General features: G+C 44.4%; 1 protein-coding gene across 1 annotated transcript in view; it reads right to left on the bottom strand.

The window, feature by feature from the left end:
• The window catches only part of VSTM5 (V-set and transmembrane domain containing 5), a 32,479-nt gene extending 32,223 nt beyond the window's left edge, over positions 1 to 256 (bottom strand). The window contains exon 1 of the mRNA XM_035009375.1: positions 91 to 256. Within this exon, the coding sequence (XP_034865266.1) occupies positions 91 to 181 (91 nt within the window). The 5' untranslated portion in view covers positions 182 to 256. The remainder of the gene's footprint in view (positions 1 to 90) is intronic.
• Positions 257 to 21,880: the final 21,624 nt, after the last annotated feature.

Genomic DNA, 21,880 nt, shown 5'->3' with positions numbered 1-21,880 from the left:
CCCGCCCGAGCCCCGCCGCCCCCAGCGCCGCCCCGCCGGCCCCCGCTGCGCCCCGAGCCTCCCCGCCGCCCCGCGCCGCCCGGCGCTTACTTTGCAGACACCGCGCGGCAGCCAGGCAGAGGGCGAGGAGCCCCAGGGATAAGCCGCGGTTCTTCCTACTCCCGCTCGGCAGCGGCCTCATGAGCAACCCCCGGGCGGCTCGGGCCGGGCATGGGCTTCCAGCGGCGCGGCGCGGCTGGGCTGCGCGCTGTCACCGCCGCCGTGCTGCCCCCGCCCGCCGCCTCCGCCCTCCTCCGCTGAGTCCGCAGGTCCTCTAGGGCCAAATGCAGATGAGCTGGTTGTACAGCCAGTTCCCAAGAAGTGGGAAGGAAAGAGGAGAGACAGAGAATGGGAAGCGGTGAGAATGCACACACTCAGAAGTAAATAATGGCAAATAATGAGCCGTCTCCTTCCGTTCACACCCAGTTTACTGGTATTGATTCCTGATTCAGCGGGATGCTGGATGGCAGGAAGGAGGGGAAGTACTAGCTGTTGCCTGAGGACCAAGAGAGACTGTCTAATGGCTCCATGGGCAAGGAGAAGGCTTTTAGGAAAGTGAAGTGACAGCCTGGGGTGAAGGGGTGAGAACAAGGGACAAGGGAGCCCCAGGCTGCTCTGGGTGGAGCCACTGGATACTAGTGATATCCATCCACCATCCATCATCTACGCATCCACCCACCCACCCATCTATCTACCATCCACCCATCCATCCACCATCCACCATTCATCCATCCATCCATCCATCCATCCATCCATCCATCCATCCATCATCCCTCCATCTATCCAAGTGTTCCCTCATAGCCTACGTGTTTGCACGGGGCCTGGCAAATGGTAGATACTCAGAGAGCACTGGGGGAATGTTTGAGCCAGATAGTGTTTGGTTCAGGGATGCCCACATGGGGCCCTCAGAGTCTGAGCTGGGATTGCTAAAATCAGAGGAAACAAACCTGGGGGTCCTGGAGGACCATCTTGCCTGTCACGTGGAGAGGCCCTGAATTAAGAATGACACCAAGATGACACAAACTGAGCCAGCTGGGAGCCGCCAAGAGAGATTGAGCCCTAATGACATGGTTTGAGCTCCGGGATTCTATACACTTGCCTTTGCCACTTATGAGCAGGTAAATGCCCTCTCTTGACTGGGAAAATTTAAGCTAGATTTCTATGACATAGAATTGAGAAAGTCCTGACCAATAAAAGTGATCTTCTTGAAACTTTCTCTTTATTCCATGTATGAGGATTTAGGAATCCTTTGTATTTGTTTTGTTCATTCATCAAACTTTTATCAAATCTGCCTTCACACCAGGCAGTGTGCTAGGCTCCGCAGCTCCAAAGATGACTAACTCATGGCTCCTAGGCCCAAGAAATTCACAGACTAGTGGAGACCGACTGGTCCAAATTGGGAAAGGGGTCCAGGCATGAAGGCTCTTCCTGCTGAGGCCAAGGTGAGAGGAAACTGTTTTGCTCACTGCTGTATACCTGGCATCTGGCGCATGGCAGGTGCTTAATAACTATTTGTTAAACGAGAAAAACTGAAGTCTGAGAAATTTAAGGGAGAAGGAGGAATTTCATGAGATCAAGTGCTGATAAAGGTTAGAGTGACCCAGAGATGCTGAGTTTATCTCCTGCCTCTGTCAACTACCAGCTCTCCGGCCATGGAGACGTGACATCAACTCTCTGGACCTCTGAGGGGACTGGACCGGGCCAGAAATGGGCCACTCTGTCTGTACATTAGGAATAAAGCACCACGGCCTGGGTGTCCCTCCAGTTCAATTGAGTCAAATGCTCTAGGGGTGGGGCATGGGCATTAGTGTTTTTCAAAAGCTCTCTGAATGATTCTGATGTGCAGCCAGGGCGGAAAAGCACTGTTCTACATTAGTTAGAAGCTTCTTTTGGTCACATTTGATGACACTTAAATCTTAGTTTGTCAGAGTCTTTCTTTAGAGTAGGCCTGAGTCCATTTAAGCCTTGATTACATTGACCATTTCATTTCCCCTCTCTTTGTTTCTTTCTCCCTCTCTCTCTGTTCCTTTCTCCCTCTTTCTCTTTCTTTCAACAAATACCAGTTTTTTTGTTTGTTTTAAAGATTTTATTTATTTATTTGAGAGAGAGAGAGAGCGAGCGAGAGACAGAGCACAGCAGGGGGAGCTGGAGAAGCAGGCTCCCCGCTGAGCAAGGAACCCCACTTGGGGCTCGATCCCAGGACCCTGGGATCCTGACCTGAGTGGAAGGCAGACGATTAACCGACTGAGCCACCTAGGTGCCCCATGATTTAACATTTCTTTACAGCAGTTTTCTTAGCTGTAAAATGGGATTCCGATATTACTACTTTCTGGTGCTGCTGTGAAGGTCAGTAAGACACAGGTGTGAAGGGGAGGATTCCACGGAAAACCTTGGGTCCATTATCACAATGTCCAGCTCATAATAGGTGCGTAATAGGTACTCAGTAATTGAATAAATTTCCCTGTGGCATTCATGCTTTTTAGTCTTGGGCTCAAAGAGGATACTTCTAAAGGGCAGAGACCATTTCTTCTAGATCCGCTATGGTTTTCTCTTCCTGCACGGTACTGGGCATGTTAAAGGTATTCAGTAAATATGCAGTGGGGGCAGTATGGTGGATGGCAAAAAGTCTAACTTGAATTCTGGTCTTAGCTGTTCCATTACAGAAATGATTTCATATCACTGGGTCTCAGTTTCTTCATTGGTAAAAATGAGGTGTGAGGTCTTCAGTACATGGTCTGGAGCAGATGCCTGTGCTTAATCTCAGAATATGGTCTTCAGTCCAACGTAACAAAACAAACATAAAGGTGAGAACGACAAAACAGTTTTCCTGAACTAGCCGGCATTTGTGGGCTAGTTGGCCCACAGGGTCTGACATTACCATTATGTGCCCGGGTGGGCTGGGTATGCCAACTACACAGAAGGGCACTGAGCTATTCAAGTCCAATTTCAATAAAAATCAATGAAAAAGTCACAAAGTCAGGGCACGATGAAAGAGTCCTGCCAAAGTAAAATAGGTCTGATCAAAGCTTACGAGTCATATTCTTACAATCACAATTTACCACTGTATTCAACAAAAATGACTGTGAACCGTATGCCACACAGAATTTTCTGATCCCGTGGACCATTACGGAAAACACAGATGTGGGAGCAGTCCGCTCCAGCACGGAAGAGCATTTTCTCACTGATGTTGTTTAGAATTGCCAGTGCCTGGGGATAACAAAAACTTTTAGGTGGGTCTTATTCTTATTTTTAAATTCTCTTTAGACACTGAACCTCCTCCTTGCATCAGGGGTCAGCGGCTCCCTGCCCCTGGTTTGCCAGGGATTGAATATTCGGGTGCTCTTGGGCTTCCTCTCTTTGATTTCTTACAACCTGAACATCCTTCTCATCTCAGCACAAACATCATTCTCTCTAGAGGCTTCCAGGAGCCCTGTCCTATTGACCTTTACAGTCACTGTCCCATTTTTTAAAACCAACCTGACTGAGGTTTCATTAATATGCGGGAAAAGGCATCCGTTGGAAGTGTGCGATTTGAGAGTTTTATTATAATGGATACACCGATGAAACAATGACCACAATCAAGATGCAGAACATTTCCATCACTCCAGAAGTTCCCCTGTGCAGTCCGTTCATCCTTCTCTCTGCCCTTAGCCCCAGGCAACCAATGGTTTGTCGAGACAGATTCATTTGCATTCTCTAGAATCTTACATAAGTAGAATCATACAGCATGTTTTTTTTCACCCAGCATCGTTCTGAGATTCATCTGTGTTGTATGTGTCACTGGTTCACTCCTTGTCATCCCACTGAATGGCTAATCTGCGGTTTGTATATTCATTCACCTGCTGATGAACATTTGGGTTATTTTCCATTTTTGCCTTTTGACATCAGTTTTATTGTCTTCACTGCATGATGATTATCTGATATCATCTTGGGGTTTTAAAATTTATTTTATTTATTATTTTTTTAAGGATTTTTTTAAAAAAAATCTTGGTTTTTTGTTTTGTTTTAATTTAATTGTTTTTGTGACTCCCCTCTTCTCCTGAGCTAAAACAAAAGACATTACTCTCTTGTCATTCACCGTATCTGCAGCGGGGGCGCATGATAGGAGCTCATGAATGAAATAATTCCAGAATTTCAACGATGGGCTGTACCTGGAGCATTCCTGAATTCAAATACCAACCACAGCACCATTAGGTTTGTGACCTTGAGCAAATTGTCTCACCTCTCTGAATTTTTTTTATGATTTGTTTATTTATTTTAGAGAGAGAGTGAAGGGAAGGGCAGAGGGAGAGGGAAAGAGAGACTCTCAAGCAGACGCCCTGCTGAGCGGGGAGCCCAACTTGGGGCTTGATCTCACAACCTGAGCAGAAACCAAGGGTGGGACGCTTAACGGACTGTGCCACCCAGGCACCCCTCTTCATCTCTAAATTGAGCATTAATCATATTATCTTACAAAGTTGTTGTGAAGCTACAGGTAGATTACTAACAGTGGAAAGTCAGGGCTGTCCTAAGTGTCTCAGAAGTAGTAACTCACTCACTCATTTAATCACTTAATCAATCCCACGTGGAGAGTACTATATCATGCTACCCATTTCACAGATGGGAAAATTGAGACACAGTGCTAGAGCTTCAACTTGCACTCAAGCTGTTTGGCTTATGAGACTGTTCTCCCCATCACTCCATTATTCTGCTTCTCTATGTTATCAAATGATAAGTTGGTCAAGTAAATCAGTGTTACTGTATTTTCCCAGTAAATTGATTGTGAACCCTTGTTTGTACGTGTGGCCCAGGAGACTCCTGAGCCCCTTTGAAGGCAATGTGAGCGCTGGCCGGAGAGTGGGGTCTGCTCCTGAGGGTGTCCAAGTTAGCATGTAGGCAACTCGTAAACAACCATGGGGGACTGATCAATGTCAAATGATCAGTGTGGGGGAGGTGCTACCCCCCAAGGATGGGACAGCTATTTTCTGATTTGGACCATAAAGCACTTTACAAAGAATAACTGTTTAGGAATATTCTTAGAGCTACAGCATGTAAACTCTGTTTATAGCGTGTTATTTGAGTGACCAACTTGGGAGAGGCTCTCAGATCCAGGGAGGGGAAAACTAGCTGAGCTACTCACAGTACTTTGCTCTGCTTTGGGCTGCCTTCAACTTTAGGTCATGATCCCGGAGTCCTGGGATGGAGCCCCACATCGGGCTCCCTGCTCAGCGGGAAGTCTTCTTCTCCCTCTGCCTCTCCCCCTGCTCATGTTCTCTCTCTCTCAAATAAACAAGTAAAATCTTTTAAAAAAAACCCCGCATATTTATTACCTCACAGTTTCTGTACTCAGGGACACTTAGCTGGATCCTCTGTTTCAGGGTTTTCCACAAAGGTGCAGACAAGGTGTTGGCCCAGGATTTCTCAGAAGACTGCAGTCAAGGTCCAACTGTATGTAGCAGGATCTGTTTCCAAGCTCACTCAGTTCCTTATAGGCCCCTGCCCCGAGGGTCTCGGTTCCTTCTTGGCTGTTGGCTGAGGCCACTCTCAGTTCTTTGCCACTTAGGACTCTCCAATATGGAAGCTTGCTTCAGTGCACGAGAGAGAATCAGCTAGCAAGATGGAAGTCACAGTCTTTTAGAACCGCTTCAGGGAAACGACATTCCATTGCTTTTGCCATGTTCTATTCATTAGAAACAAGCCACTAGGTCCAGCCCGCACTCAGAGGGAGAGGATTCATGAGGGCATGCCTACCGGAGGCGGGGATCATTGGGGCTATCTTGGAAGTCTGCCTACACCACCACCTCGGTGACTCCAATGTGTACCAGGGTGAGGACCATTGCTCTAGAACAGGGATGTCAAAAAGTCCCTCCCTTATCTCAACTCAGATGAAACAGTAAGGGAAGCTGGAGTGATGAAAGGAATTTCAAGGTTCTACCTGGGCTCTATGGGAACAGTTGGTAACTGAAGAGTGCTGTCTGCCAAGGTCAAGGAACAAGGCAAATATGGACTATGCCATCCCTGGTCTACACTCTGCCAAGCCAAACACAGACTTTTGGAGCATATTAGAAACCCTCTCCAGTCTCCCCCAGTCCTCCAACAATAATCATTTCTTTCTCATTTGTTTACAACATCAATTGTTCTAAGCCTAGTTGTAGGTCTTTCCTCAAACAATACTTTAAGTAAGGCTTACTAAATGCCAGGCATTGTTCTTTATTGTGCTTTATATTTATGGCCCCATTTAACTACCAACAATGTAATTAATGAGGGGAGTTACTATTAATATCGTCACTTCCAATGAGGAAATTTAAGCTTAGGTTTTTATTTATTGTTTAGAAAGGGAGAGAGGGGTGGGGAAGGGGCAGAGGGAGGGGGGAGAGAGAGAATCTTAAGCAGTCTCCACACCAGCACGGAGCCCACCATAGGCCTCGACCTCATGACCCTGAGATCATGACCTGAGGTGAAATCAAGAGTCTGATGCTTAACCAACTGAGCCACCCAGGTGCCCTGAAGCAGAGAAAGATTAAGTAACTTGCCTGAGTCACAAAAAAGTAAATGGTGGGACTGAGATTCAAACTTATGGGTGGTCTGGGATCCAGAGTCCCTGCTCTTAAACTACTTATTTAATGTAAAAAATCTTCAGTATCTACACTTTTCCATTTATGTTTGTCATGACGTTGCCATTTATAAAGTGAAAAATTGGAAACGACATACGTGTCCAGCATCAGGAAAATGGTAAGGTACATCATGATGCATCTTTATGGTGACCTATTACACCCATTAAAAGGTAAGCTTTTCAAAGAATTTTAAAGACATGGGAAAATGCACAAAATGATGTTAAGAGAAAAAGAACTGTATATGGCATTTAACCACAATTAGGAAAATAGATCTGTATATAGATACAAAAAGTGAAAATACAGCAGTATCTTTCTGCATGTTATGTAATTATGGGTGATTTTTAAAAACGAACATAATTCATACACAGGAGAATGCTCAGATCTTAAGTGTCTAGGTCAATGAAGTTTGAGAACTACATATATCTGTATCACTGCCATCCAAAATGATAGAACATTTCTCTCAGCTGATGAAGTTACTTCATGCCCTTGTCTCCCTGCCAGTCCCACACCCCACCCCATTCTCATTTTTATCACAATAGATAAGTTTTGGTGGTTTTTTTTTTGTTTTTTTTTTTTTTGAAAAAGAGTAAGAGTGAGAGTCAGGGGCAGAAAGGGCAGAGAGAAAGGGAGAGAGAGAATCTCAAGCAGACTCTGTGCTCAGCACAGAGCCCAATGTGGGGCTCAATCTCATGACCCTGAGATCATGAACTGAGCCAAAGTCAAGAGTCAGATGCTTAACCAACCACCACCAGGTGCCCCCACAGTAGACACGGTTTTTATGACATGGAAAAATGGCCCTCTGTTTCAGTCTCACAAACCTGCAGTCAAGGTCAACTGCAACAATTTGTCTGTTTTAGAATTTCATGTAAATGGAATCATATTTTTTTGTGTTTGGCTTCATTCAACATAACATTTCAGAGATTAATCATTATGTTGCATGTTCCTTTTTATTGCTGACTAGTATTCCATTGTATGAATATACCATGATTATTTTCTTATTGATGGAATTTTGGGTATTTTCTGGATTTTGGCTATTATGAATAAAACTGTTGTGGATATTCGTGTTTTGTTTTTATGTGGTAACAGGTTTTCACTTCTCTCAGGTATATACCAAGGAGTGGAATTCCTGGGTCATGGAGCAGATGTATGTTGAATTTATGAGAAAAGAAAAGGACAGTTTTCCAAAGTGGTTGTAACATTTTACACTCCCACCAGCAATATACGGAAGCTCTAGTTGCTTCTACATCCTTGCCAAATTTGGTCAAGTCAAATTTTTAGCAGTCTTGTGTGTATAAAGTGATATCTTGTTGTGTTTTATTTTGGGGGGGTTGGAAGGACTCTTTTTTTTTTTTAAGATTTTATTTATTTGAGAGAGAGAGAGAGCAGGAGTGGGGAGAGGAGCAGAGGGAGAATCACATTCCCTGCTGGGCAGGGAGCCCAACTCGAGGCTTGATCCCAGGACCTTGAGATCAGGACCTGAGCCAAAGGCAGATGCTTAACCAACTGTGCCACCCAGGCACCCCAAAATAGACAGGTCTTTATAGAGTTATCAATATTGAATGTAATACAGACATAAAGCTTTTATTCTACCTGGGTTTATTAGTCAAATAAGTTCATTATCTGTTACAAAATTTTCAATAATAATACAAACTTGATATGATGAAATTTTCATATGTAACATCCACAAAATTTTTGAGAACAAGTGAATTAAATAGATGTAAGTAGTGTTACAGGACATTTTCCTTTGGTGCCCGTGGTTCTTGGTCATGCCACTTCGAAGAATGAAGAGGTAGACCAGGCAGAGTGGTGGGCAACAAAGCAAGGTCTATTGAGTGATAGTACAAAGCTCCCAAAGAGGGAGGGGACCTGAGAAGGTTGCCAGGAGGATTCCTTTTTTTAAAAATTTTTTATTGTTATGTTAATCACCATACATTACATCATTAGTTTTAGATGTAGTGTTCCATGATTCATTGTTTGCGTATAACACCCTGTGCTCCATGCAGAACGTGCCCTCTTTAATACCCATCCCAGGCTAACACATCCTCCCACCCCCCTCCCCTCTAGAACCCTCAGTTTGTTTTTCAGAGTCCATTGTCTCTCATGGTTCGTCTCCCACTCCGATTTCCCCCCTTCATTCTTTCCCTCCTGCTATCTTCTTCTTCTTCTTCTTTTTTTTCTTAGCATATATTGCATTATTTGTTTCAGAGGTACAGATCTGAGATTCAACAGTCTTGCACAATTCACAGCACTTACCAGAGCACATACCCTCCCCAGTGTCTATCACCCAGTCGCCCCATCCCTCCCACCCCACCCCCCACTCCAGCAACCCTCAGTTTGTTTCCTGAGATAAAGAATTCCAGGAGGACTCCTTTTATCCTGGTTTCAAGTTTGTCTGATGGATAATTCAAATACCTTCCCAGATTCCTCTGATTAGCCGCCTCTGTGTGTCCCATGTTCCTTTAGAACTGGACTTCTCTTGAACCATCCATGCTTTCCTATCCTGTAATGGCTGCAGATTGAAGGTGAGGACTTGGGGTGGGAAAGGTGGGGATCAAGAGGACAACCGAGAAAGGGAGACAGAGACAGATATATACAAAAGGACAGAAAGAGGCAAACTGGCAGAGAGCTGGAAATTAACAAAGATGAGAAAGCGACAGCAACAGTAGAGGAAGGGAGGTAGGCACAGGATAAAGGAGGACAGGGACAATGAGAAAGCAGGGAAAGTGCTAAAGAGTTAGAAGAGGTATGTGTGGGGAGGGGACAAAAATAAAGTGAGAGGGGGCAAGGAAGGGAAGGGAGGATAGAGACGGGAGATGGAGGAAGGGAGGAGACCAATAAGAGGGAGAGAAGCCAAATCCTTCCCATGCCACCCATCCAGCAGGCAGCCTGGGAGCAGCCCAGGACTGGAGGGAAGTGCACTTGCCAGTGAGATCTGTCTCCTCCTGATGGGCTGACGCCCAGGAAGCAGAGCTGAGCTGTGCTGTGCTGAGAGCGTCCCTCATTAATATCAGAGGCCCAGACAGCCCTAATGGCTCCTGAGCCTGCAGGCTGCAAAGGGACTGGCATGCTAACATTGAGGGTTGAGCACATGCCAGGTTGTGCTCATCATAGAGATGGCATTGCCCGGGGCCATCCTGGGGGCCGACGCCAGGCCAGGGACTAGAGACTGCTGAGTCATCTGGAGGGCAAGGAGTAGTTTGGTTGGGGTGATGGAAACATGATGAGTCCAGTTCCTTCCCCTGGGCCAGACCAGGATAATAAGGAGCCCCCGTGAGTATAGCTCATGGTCAGAGAAGCAGCTTATGGCAGCTGTGTTATTTAGGAAACAGTCAGTCCTTTGGGTTCATTTGGTCAGTCAACAGACACTGAACCTTGCCTGGATCCCACCTGTCCTCAAAAAGCTCACAGTCTACTCACTAGGAGATGACCAACGAAATTACTACTAAGACTGAAATATGTCCCATAAGAGAGAAATCCTATAGCTCCTTTTAAATGTCAGGGCTCAAGAGAGATTTATTAAATCAATGAAGGAATGAAGGAATGAATGAATGTTCAACCCATGTATCTAGTATCATGGAGGAAGAAGGGTTATTTATAAACTATTTGCACAGGGATTGAACACATGGTAGACTAGATGTCCAATTCAGTTTTATTAAATGAATGGCTGATTACATTTCACTGCAAAGGAAAATGCAATATTCTCCAGAAAAGTAGCACTCTGAACTATTGTTCTCACTGGCATTTTAATGCAAACTTGTTCATGTTCTTTTTTGCTAATATCTGTAAATCACATTACCTCCATTCTGTGAGGTGAACAGGGCTAGAACTGAAGGCCCAACAGGCTGAGTGTTGTGCCCAGCTGAACTACTAAAGCCACATCTGGAATGTGGGCTCTTGACAGCTAATCCAGTTCTCATTCGGTTGCTCCATGTGGCCATCCTCACGCCCAGTAATGGCTAATGGAGGGGGCCTCTGAGGCAGGTGGGGTTTGGGGGAAGGACTAATGGTGGTAGAGGTGGGAACTCTATGCTGGGACTAATGTAGTAGCTTGATATAAATTATTTCATTTAACTCTGACAATGACCTTATGAGGTGGGAATTATTATCCTCATTTTAGAGAGAAGGAAATCGAGGCTCAGAAAAATTGAGTAACTTGTCCAAGGTCAGAGCTGGGATTCAAATCAGATCTGCTGCACTTCAGTGCTCACATTTTTTTCCCAGTGCCTCATGGTTACTTGAGCTAATTTTGGAGAGAGAAGAACAAAGTGGAAACATGAAGTTTCAGAGACTCTTCCAGCAAGCCAAGATTGCTCTGGGGCAGGATGGGAGTGGAAGGGTGGAAACTGCATCTCCAGGCCTCAGGGGCACTTCAAGATTTCTTCCCTGTTGGGTGAACACACTGGATTTTATCTGGCTTCTTTTCCAGAGATAGAAAGAGTGAAAAGTTCCCATTAGTCAGGTGGTTGGGCTCCCAAGTAAATTCAGGGACAAACCAACTGGTCAAGGTTAGGTGGGACAGAGTAGGGGAGAGGTTCTGAGGGGAAAGAAAACAATTAGCCTGTAATTCTCTGAGGTAGATTTCTACCTCATGCCTGCCTCCGGCTTGGGTCATTTCAGGGTGTGTAGGATGACCCAGCCTCTCAGGTCAATCTTCTCCCTCTCATTCCATCTGCCTCAGCAACCATTCCCATGACCCACCCCATGACACTGCTGCTCCCAAGAACAACTCGACTTCTGACATCTTAAATGGCTTCCTTATAGCCTCCTTCCCGCTGCCATTTGAAAGCTTACGGAAGCCTCCAGAGACTGGAGACTAGACCTGATCTCTCTGCTGTGCGCATTACTAGTCGGCGCTTTTCCAGGGGCAAGTGATAGGAGCCCATGTTCAACTTGCTTAAAGAAAAAAGGAGTTCTGTTGGTGTTTGTTTGTTTGTTTTTGACTGTCCTAAATTGTTCATTAGGTAAGAATTTTACAAACATCTCTCTGACAACCTTCACTCTCTGGTCTAATATGGTGAAACTCTGACTCTGTATCCATCTCATACACTGGTTTTTCTGCTCCTATACCTGGCCTGTTGCTGGAGAAAATGATGCAACAATGCAGGTTGGCATTTCTGCAAATTCATGATTTCTCATCTCTGCTGGAGCCTCAGTGCAACCAGATAATCTTTCTATTTGTCCCTGAATAACTCCTTCTCTCATTCATTCATTCATGCAATAACATTGGATTTACACATTAGAAGGCTTGCTCTGAAACCTGATAGTTTGAAGGTGGGCAGACAGAAATCAGTGATACCTACTCTGATTTGGAACCAATAAATACGTCGTGTTCTCAGAAAGCCCCTTGGGCCTCCTTAGTAGCTTATGTGATACAATCTAACACATTGATTAGTTTGGCATACAGACCCTGGCCCCTCCCCTACTATCAGCCTTAGCTTCTTTTCTTGCCCGCCTGTCTTCCTACTTTCTGACCCATGAAGTCTCAGCTCATTTCCCAACTGGCCCATCCTCTTCATGCTTCCGAGGCTTTGCTTACACTCTTGTCCCTGCCTGAATGCTCTTCTCACTTTCTTCCACTAGTAAATTCTTGTTCGTATTTAAAGGCTCAGCTCAAGTGTCATTTCCTTCAGGAAGCCTAACCCCTTTGCAAGACGGGGTGCCCCTCCATCATGCTTCTGTGACATTCTGTGTGTGTCTCTATCACAGCACTGAACTCTATCTTGCTGACGTTATCTGTTTTTCCCCCACCAGTTGGTCTGTTCTGGGAAGGCAAAGGCTAGGTCTAGTTCATTTGTGCTCCTCTGGGTCTGGCACATGGAAGCGAATTGAATTGATCTGAACTGACCTCTGATCCATTAAGCTTTTCTAGCCACCTCTCTCTGGAAGCTTTACTAGGCACCATTTTTCTTGCATGCCCTTAAGAGCTGCAGCCTTCACTCCAAGAGAGTAAAGTGCATAAACCACAGAGTAGATGTCCTACAGAGCTATTAGGCAAACCTCTCATTGGTTTCCTGGTACACCTCCTCATTACAGCTCCCAGTGTACAGTCTGAGAGGTAGACCTCTCCCAGCATTCAGATTCACGCCTCCCCTCCATCATCACCGACTCCCCAAATTTGAGGGACTCTTCTATTAGGATGAATGATTTCCCAAGATGGTACTTGTTCCTGATATAAAATTGGCCCCTGGCCAACAGTTGCCCATACACGCTTGGCTAGGTCTAAGCCCACAAGTAGGTGTGACTTAACTTTTCAAAGCAGGGGACTCACTTTCACTAGAAGTTGGTTTGAGCATAATTTTGAAAAATCAGAAATTGTTTTCCTTGGAGAGCCTCGGTTGATGAGTACTATGCCCCACCAAGTGTGAGTCTCTGACCTGATGTGATTGTTCTTGAAACCCGGGCCACCAGGATGTGTGAAAAGAGAGGGAGAGAGGCGGCTTCTCTCTGTAGACCTTTGAGTCACAGGATGGCTGGTGGTTTCTTGTGTCCAAAGAGGAGAGAGGCCATCGCTCACAGGAATTTGCATTATTCAGCATTAAGTATCCCTCACATAGTTCTGTTGAGCAGTCTAGGGAAAAAAAAGAAAAAAGAAAAAAGAAATGAGTTTCCAAGAACAGTTCAGTGTTCTCATTAGGAGGGGATAAAAGGGTAACGCTGTAACGCCCAAGTCTGGCAGGCTTGAGCTTAGCTTCTGGCCTGCCCCTGAGTCCGGAAGAGAGAAAGTAAGGGAGCTGCCACAAGGAGTGGTATGGCAGAGAGGAGAGAGCAGGGCATTTGAAGTCAGCAGATGGGATCCAGACCCAGCCTTGATACCAGGGATGCTCATTTATTTTTATTTATTATTTTTTAAGATTTTATTTATTTGAGAGAGAGAGCGCGCACGCTCACGTGCAAGAGCAGGGGGAGGGGCAGAGGGAGAGGGAGAAGCAGGCTCCCTGCTGAGCAGGGAGCCCTATATAGGGCTCGTGGCTCAGTCCCAAGACCCAGAGATCATGACCTGAGCTGGAGGCAGCTGCTTAACTGACTGAGCCACCCAGGCACCCCCGGAAGGTTATTTAATACAAATTTCCTCATTCCACAATGGGGACACTAATGTGTGGTCCATGCTTCCTACCTGAGCCACTTGCCTACGTTTAGTTAATCACTGCACGTGAGGCTAGAATCAGTCGATACTGGGTGCTCACGTCCAACTGTGATGGTTAATTTTCTGTGTCAACTTGACTAGACTCTGGTGCCCACTTGTTGGGTCAGACACTAGTCTAAGTGCTGCCGGGGAAGTATTTGTGAATGTGCTTACCATTTATAATCGGTTGACTTTAAGTAAAGCTGATCACTCTCCAAGATGTGTGTGGGTGGGCCTCATCTAACGAGCTGAGGGCCTTAAGAGCAAAGACTGAGGTTTTCTGAAAAAAAAAGCAGGTTTGCCTCCAGATGTGAACCTAGAAATCCTGCTTGAGTTTCCAGCCGACAGCCTGCTCCACGGAGTTCATACCTGCCAGTCTCTACATCGTGTGAGCCTGTCCCATAAACTCAATCACACACGTTCTCTCTACAGAGGTCCTCTTTGCTGTTTTTCTGGATGAACACATTGACCAACCAGGGTCCCAATCTCATCTGCACTGTGTACTAATCTGTGATCTTAGACACATCTCTTGACCTCCCTAATTCTCAATATCTTGTTCTGTAAAATAGAGATTAAAAAAAATATGTATGTAAAAAAAACTCCTTTTCTTCCCTTTGTACATAGCTCTCCTGCCAACTTCCCAGTGCCACGAGGGAGGATCTGAAGGGTGAAGCATCAGAGAGGGTGCACACTCGTTGTCATCTCCCACTGTGAGGCCTGCCTGTCCTGTCTTGTCCTGACCTGTTCTTCTGCCTGTGTCCCCCCCAGCCTGTCCACTGTGCTGCGGTGGATGCTGGGACAGTGACTCTTCAGTCCCAGCCCTCAACAGAACCAGAAGCATCTGGTAACCTTCTTTCCACTGCCCAAGGCAGCTTCCAACCAGGGCAGCCCTTTCTGGTTCAGTAGCCCTTCTGTCTTTGAAGTCCACACATTTGGACCTTACCAGCCTCCCCCATTCTTAGGGGCATTGTCTCCTTCCCTTAGACCCTCTCCCATGCTATCTGAGCCTCTTCAACCCTTTTCTCTACCATTGTCTTTGTCGATTTCAGCTGATGATCCATCTAAACACAATACCTACAGAAAAGGACATAAAACATAAACACACAACTTGTCAAATAATAAACACAAATGGGCAAGTTCACAAATAATGATAGGCAACCACCTGTATTACCATTATCCAGGTCAAGAAATAGAACATTGCCAGAGCCCCAGGGGTCCCTCTCGGGCCACAACCCCCTCCCTCACCCAGAGCGATCCATGATCTTGACTTCTACGTAACTGTTTTCTTGCATTTCTTTGTGTGTGTTTTTAAAAAAGATTTTATTTATTTATTTGAGAGAGACGGGGGCAGGTGGGGCAGAAGGAGAGGGAGAAACAGACTCCCCACTGAGCAGGGAGCCAGATGCAGGGCTTGATCCCAGGACCCTGGGACCGGGACCATGACCTGAGCTGAAGGCAGATGCTTAAATGACTGAATCACCCAGGTGCCCTTCTTTGTGGTTTTAAGGCCTATTTATGCATTCCTGAACCCCCTAGTTTCATTGTGCTTGTATATAAATGGAATTATATTTCTGTGAATTTTACCTGTCATGTCTGTATATGTGATTTGTATTATGTGCGTCTATTTGTGTCACTTCTTTAGCTCAGTGTTGTGTTTATAAGATCCATCCACGGGGTTGCAAAGTGTAATCCATTCATTTCCAATGCTGCATCATTTTCTTCTATACCAGGGATTGGCAAACTATGGCCTCCAGGCCAAATCCAGCCAGTGACAGGTTCTGTAGGACCCATGAGCTGAGAATGTTTTTTACATTTATAAAGTTGTAAAATTAAAAAAATACAACAAAACCAAAATTACAAGATAGAGACCAGCAGAGCCTAAATCATTTGCTCTCTGGCCCTTCATAGGAAAGGTTTTCTGATCTGGCTTTCTTTGAATATACTGTAATTTACTTTTCTGTTACATTCTTGATGGGTATTTGAATGGGCTGCAGGTTTTTGGCTCCTGAAAATGCTGCTATGGACATTCTTGTACATATTTTCATGTGCACATATGTGTGTGTTTCTCTAGGGCATGTAACTAGGAATAAAAATATACATATAGTCAAGTTGAGCAGATCACCCCAAACAGTTTTCCAAACTGGTTGTACCACTTATATTCCCAAAAGCAGTGTGTGAGAATTCTACTTGTTCTATATCCTCAACAACACTTAATAATATCAACTTTTAAAATTTTTGCCTGTACATGAGTGTGTAGTGTTATATCATTGTTGTAACTAGTATTTCCCTGTAATGAAGTTTATTAGATATTTTTTTTTCTTTTGGCAAAGTGTTGGTTCAGTTCATATATATATGTATATTCTTCTTTTGCCTTTTACATTAAAAACTTGAATATACCTGGAATTGATTTTTGTTTAACTTCTATGGGTAGCTAATTGTACCAGCAGCACTTATTAAAAAACTGTCCTTTGCCCGCCCCTATCAAGTGCTCGTACAATACAGAGTTCTCTTTCTGGACTCTATTTTATTGGTTTATTTATTGATCTGGACCCACGTATTGTTCTAAATATTATAACTTCATAACAATTCTTGCTTTTTGGTAGTGCCAGTTTTTATAATTCTTCTTCAAGTGTATCTTGGCTGTTCTTTGCCCTTTTTGTCTTCATATAAACTTGAGAATGAACTTGTCAAATACTACTAAAATATCTGTTCGGATTTTGACTGGAATCGCATTGACTCTATAATTGATCTGGAAGAACTGACTCTTTTACAATATTGAGTCTTCCAGTCCACAAAGGTGGTAGGTATCTTAAGTTCCTTTAATGTTTCTCAGTAAGTTTTATAATTTTCCTCATTAAAATCTTATGCAACTTTTGTCCTATTTATTCCTAGGCATTTCATTTTTTTTTCTTTTAGAGAGAGAGAGAGTGTGAGGGGAGGAGTAGATGGAGAGGGAGAGAGAGAATATCAAGCAGGCTCCACACCCAGCGTGGAGCCTGAAGCAGGGCTCGATCCCAGGACCCTGGGATCATGACTTGAGCTGAAATCAAGAGTCAGATGCTTAACCAGCTGAGCCACCCTGGCACCCTGGCTCTTCCTATTTTTTGATGTGATTATAAAAGGTAGAGTCTGGGGATGCCTGGGTGGCTCAGTTGGTTAAGTGTCTGCCTTCAGCTCAGGTCATGATCCCAGGGAGATGGGATCCAGGTCTGCGTTGGGCTCCTTACTCAGGGGGCTCCTCTGCCTGCCATTCTCCCTGCTTGTGCTCTCTCTCTCTGACAAACAGATAAATAAAATCTTAAAATAAAAGGTAGAGTCTGTTTTCCACAGATACAGAAAATTTTTCTATGTAGTTCTGATTATCTGTAAAATGAAAAAGAGTCTTTTTTTAAAAAAAATATTTTATTTATTCATTTATATAGAGAGAGGCAGAGGGCGAGACAGAGAGAGAATCTCAAGCAGACTCCATGCTGAATGTGGAGCCCAGTGCGGGGCCTGATCCCATGACCCCAAGATCATGACCTGAGCCAATATCAAGAGTCAGACACTTAACTGACTGAGCCACCCAGGCGCCCTTGCCCTTCATATTTTTTGGATATGATTAGAAAAGGTAGAGTCTATCTGCCACAGATACAGAAAATTTTTCTATGTAGTTTTGATTATTTGTGAAGTGAAAAAACATCTTAAAAAGATTTTATTTATTCATTTAGAAAGAGAGAGAGAGGCAGAGGGAGAGGCAGAGAGAATCTCAAGCAGACTCCGTGCTGAGCGCAGAGCCTGATGTGCGGCCTGATCCCAGGACCCATAATCCCTTGAGATTATGACCTGAGCCAAAACCAAAACCAAGAGTTGGCCGCTTAACCAACTGAGCCACCCAGGTGCCCTGAAAAAGTGTCTTTGATAAAGCCTATCTCTGCATTCACCTCACCCTTCCCTCATGTGCCTGGGTCAGTGATGGCTCACCAAGGACAGGGGATGCATTTTTCCTTTAAGGAAGGTACCGTTCTATGGACTAATAATAGCAATAACCAAAACTTGACCAGTACTTTGAAAAACATTTCCCATTATATTATCTTATTTAATTCTTACAACCATCCTGAAAAGTAGGCATTTTAATTTCCAGTTAACTAGTGAGGCAACAGAAGCCCAGGGACATAAAAAAGATTATGCTCAAGTTCAGTTTGCTTCCTTCAGCTCAAGTTCAGGACTGTTGACTTCAGTCTGGTTCTCTTTCCCTGCCCATAATTGCCTTCCCTGTTGGCACCTTTGAAGATAGGGGTTTTGTAGTGTCTGCTCAGAGCAAAATTGGCAGAGCTAGAGAAGATAGAGTATGCCCAAGGGAGAAAGAGTCTACATGGATGGGCTGGATTTTGGATTTTCTATTTTCTATTAAACAGTGGATGCTATGTTCTCTTCTATGAAGAACCAGAATTCAACCAACAGATAGTAGTTCTCATTAAATTTGCTTTCATATAGGCTTTCAATTCAGTTAATTTTCTTCTAATAAGAAAATAATAATAATAATATTGGAAGAAACTTGAGGGCATATATTCATACTCCTGGTGCCTGTTGCAATGTTTTGGGGCAATAAATACTGCTGAATGAATACATTTTCCTCTTGTTCTTGCAGTCTAGAATGCTTTCCTTTGGAAGCTCAATGTTTAATACCTTGAAGACCCACCAGGTGGTGTTCTAAGACTGCCTAGTGTAGGTCATACTTGCTGAGACAAGAGGGCACAGAGACAAGAAGCTGTGATGTTTAGTTTGAAAGAAGGAAAAGGGAGAGAGAGAAGAGAAAACACCTCTGTCTTGTCATTCTTTGCATTTACAGTTGAGCCACAGTACGAGACCTCCTGTGCTTTACTTAGGCATTCATGACTGCCTCACATCTGATGCATCTTCTAGCTCCTCCAAATCAGGGGCTCTCCTATTTTTCTTTGTACTCAATACAAAGGTCCAGCAAGTAAGGAACCTGGTAAATTCTCGTTGACCTGAGATGGCTAGCTCCGTGTGCAAGTCTGACCCCCCATAACTCTTCCCCGCATTAGGCTTCCTCCCTGTCCATTCCCTTTCTTGGTTGATGGCATCTGTTGCCCTCGTGCCAACCATGGCATCATGGTTGAATCCTTAGAGTCATCTGCTGCCAGCCATCCCTTCATGAGTCTCTGGTGGGCATTCAGTCTCATTCCCTACATAGGTTTCAAACCTATAGTTCTCTCCTCATCCCCCCTGCTTTTCCTTGCCACTCTTCCCTTTCAGGAGATAATCCCTCACCCCCCAACTCACAGAAAAAGTAAAAGACATCTTGTGGAGACTCCCTCAGCTTCCTACCTTGTGCCTTTGAACTTCCTCAGATTGCCATCTGTCCTCCACTACTCTTCCCCATGAAGCTAGTCTTTGATTTAGGTCAAGGTGAATTCTATCCACCTCAACTCTTTAATTCTTTCATTTCATTTATTTACCCATTCTTCAGAAATTTAATTATTAAATTAATATTTAATTATTACAATGTGCGAGGTTCTGAGAATACAGTGGTGAGTCAAACCAACAAGGTCTAGTAGGAGAGACAGCTGTTAATTGAATAACCAACCCTCTAGATGGAAGTGGGGTCAACATTTTCATGCTTCACTGAGATGTGCTAAGAAAATTTGGCTTTTCAGCAATGTCCACAATAGCCAAACTATGGAAAGAGCCCAGATGTCCATGCACAGATGAATGGATGAAGAAGATGTGGTATCTATATACAATGGAATACTACTCAGCCATCAAAAAAATGAAATCTTGCCATTTGCAATGACATGGATGGAACTAGAGGGGATAATGCTAAGTGAAATAAGTCAATCAGAGAAAGACAATTATCATATGATCTCACTCATATGTGAAATTTAAGAATCAAAACAGAGGATCATAGGGGAAGAGAGGAAAAAATAAAACAAGACGAAATCAGAGAGGAAGACAAACCATAAGAGACTCTTAATCATAGAAAACAAACTGGGAGTTGCTGGAGGGGAGAGGGGTAGGTGGATGGGGTAACTGGGTGATGGACATTAAGGAGGGCATGTGATGTAATGAGCACTGAGTGTTATATAAAACTGATGAATTACTGACCTCTAAAAAAAAAAAACCCTTTGGAAAAAAAAAAAAGAGAATATGGCTTTTCAGTTCCTATGACTGATAGATCTTCCTCACAAGCCAGTTGTGGTACCTTAAGACTAAGGAATCAGATTGAACACACCCAAGCAGGCAACTTCCTCTGATAGGAGCACCTGCACTCCTAAGGACGGCCCCTGCTTGACCCCAAAAGAAGGGCTTTGCTGGGTACAGGGGCAGGGAGGCCCACCAAAAAGCTGGTGGGTTTGTTTCTCATGTCACACCATATTGTATCTGTGGTTCAGCTCTCCTCAGGGGCTGTGTGTGTTGGGGGGAGCAGAGGGAGACTGGCTGGGGGCAGAGTAGGTGTGTGGTACCTATGTCTACAACCAGAGTAAAGGATTCTGGGAACAAGCAGGCAGGCCCAGGGGGTTTTCAGGCCAGGTCCATGCCCAGGGTTATTAAATCCCAGGTGTTACAACATGAGGATGACAGTCAAAATGGAGCTGAGCGAGTCAGCGACTGAGGGGACTCAAGAGTGAGGAAGTTTTCAGCAGATGGTGGCAAAGCAAAGCCAGGTTGAAGGGCTTGAGCCGAAGGGTCAGAATCTGCTTCATGGCTCCCTAGTAACTGTCACTCATATCTGCAACTTCACCATTAGCTACTTACCCTCCTATCTCAACATTTCATCAAATAGTTTACAGTGTGTAATTGAATGGTTGAGCTCTTTCTTGATCGTTCAGCTATTTTGTGTTTCTATGTGGGCTCCTTCCTTACACCTCCCTCCATAACCTGAATGCCTAAATTAAAATCCCATTCCTGGTATTTACTAGTTATAAGAATGTGGGCAATATTCTTAAATTTTCTGAGTCTTAGTTTTCTTATCCATAAAACTGGACATTGGTGTGTCTACCTTGTCAGATTATTGTGGACATGAAATTCACTGATGCTTCTAGCAAAGTGCCTGGTCCATAATAGGTGTGAAGTGTAGATGTAAATTCTCTCTTTCTTCTGTTCATATTTCGTCTCCACTGATTAGACAAGACAAACACCCGTGGAAAGGCAGGGTCTGGTAGTCCCTGTACCCAGTGCCTAGCAAAATCTTTGCCCCAGAAGAAGGGATGCTTGGTGTCTGTGAAGCTAGGAACTAACAAAGGAGGGAGAAAGGAGACAAAACTGGGTGAATCAGTTTTTCCCAGCTGTGGTAGCCCGCTTCCAAGATGGCTCCAATGATCCCTGCCTACTGGTCTGCACACTCGTTGGTCTATGTGACCAATAGCATATGGCAAAAGTGATTGTATGTCACCACAAAGATTAAGTTAACAAAAGACTTGGGCTTCTATTTTGGGTGTCTTCCCCCTCTCTCTCTTTAATCTCTCTGGGCAAAGCTAGCTGCCATGTTGTGAGCTACCCTATGAAGAGGCCTGTGTGGCAAGGAACTGAAGTTGCCAGCCAATAGCTAGTAAAGACCTGAGGTGTGCCAACAACCATGAGACTGAGCTTGGAAGAAGAATCTTCAGCCCCAGCCAATCCGAGAGATGATAGCAGCCCTGGCTGTCAATTAATTTGACTGCCGTCTTAGAACTCTCCAGAACCACCCAGCTCAACTGCTTTCCAGATTCCTGACAATGGGAAACTGTGAGATAATAAATGTTCGTTGTCTTGGGTTGCTAAGTTCTGGAGTAATTCGTTCTAAAGTAATAGGTAACTAATACAGATTATGGTTCTTGGAGGTGGGGTGCTACTGTAGCGAAAATCTCAATGTGGGATGTCTTTGGAAGCTGGCTATAGGGTTTTGAAGAGAATGTTAGTGAAAGCTTTAGGTGCCCATGGCTCACAGAATTTTGGACTTTGAGAAGGTCGTAAGTGAGGGCTTAAAGGAGAGTAAGGAAAATCTTACTGGAAACTTGAAGAAAGGCCATCCTTACGCAATGGCAGAAATGATAAGTAACACCATCGCCTGCAGCAATAGTAGAAAGTAGAGAATGTACTGAATGCAGTAGGGTATCTACTTGATGGGATTTCCAAGTGAAGA

The sequence above is a fragment of the Mirounga leonina genome, unplaced genomic scaffold (assembly GCF_011800145.1).
Source record: "Mirounga leonina isolate KUSES-001 unplaced genomic scaffold, KU_Mleo_1.0 Mir_153, whole genome shotgun sequence".
In the NCBI taxonomy this organism is placed as follows: Eukaryota; Metazoa; Chordata; class Mammalia; order Carnivora; family Phocidae; genus Mirounga; species Mirounga leonina.
Note: the sequence above shows the minus strand (reverse complement) of the source record. Positions and strands in the feature narration are given on the sequence as shown.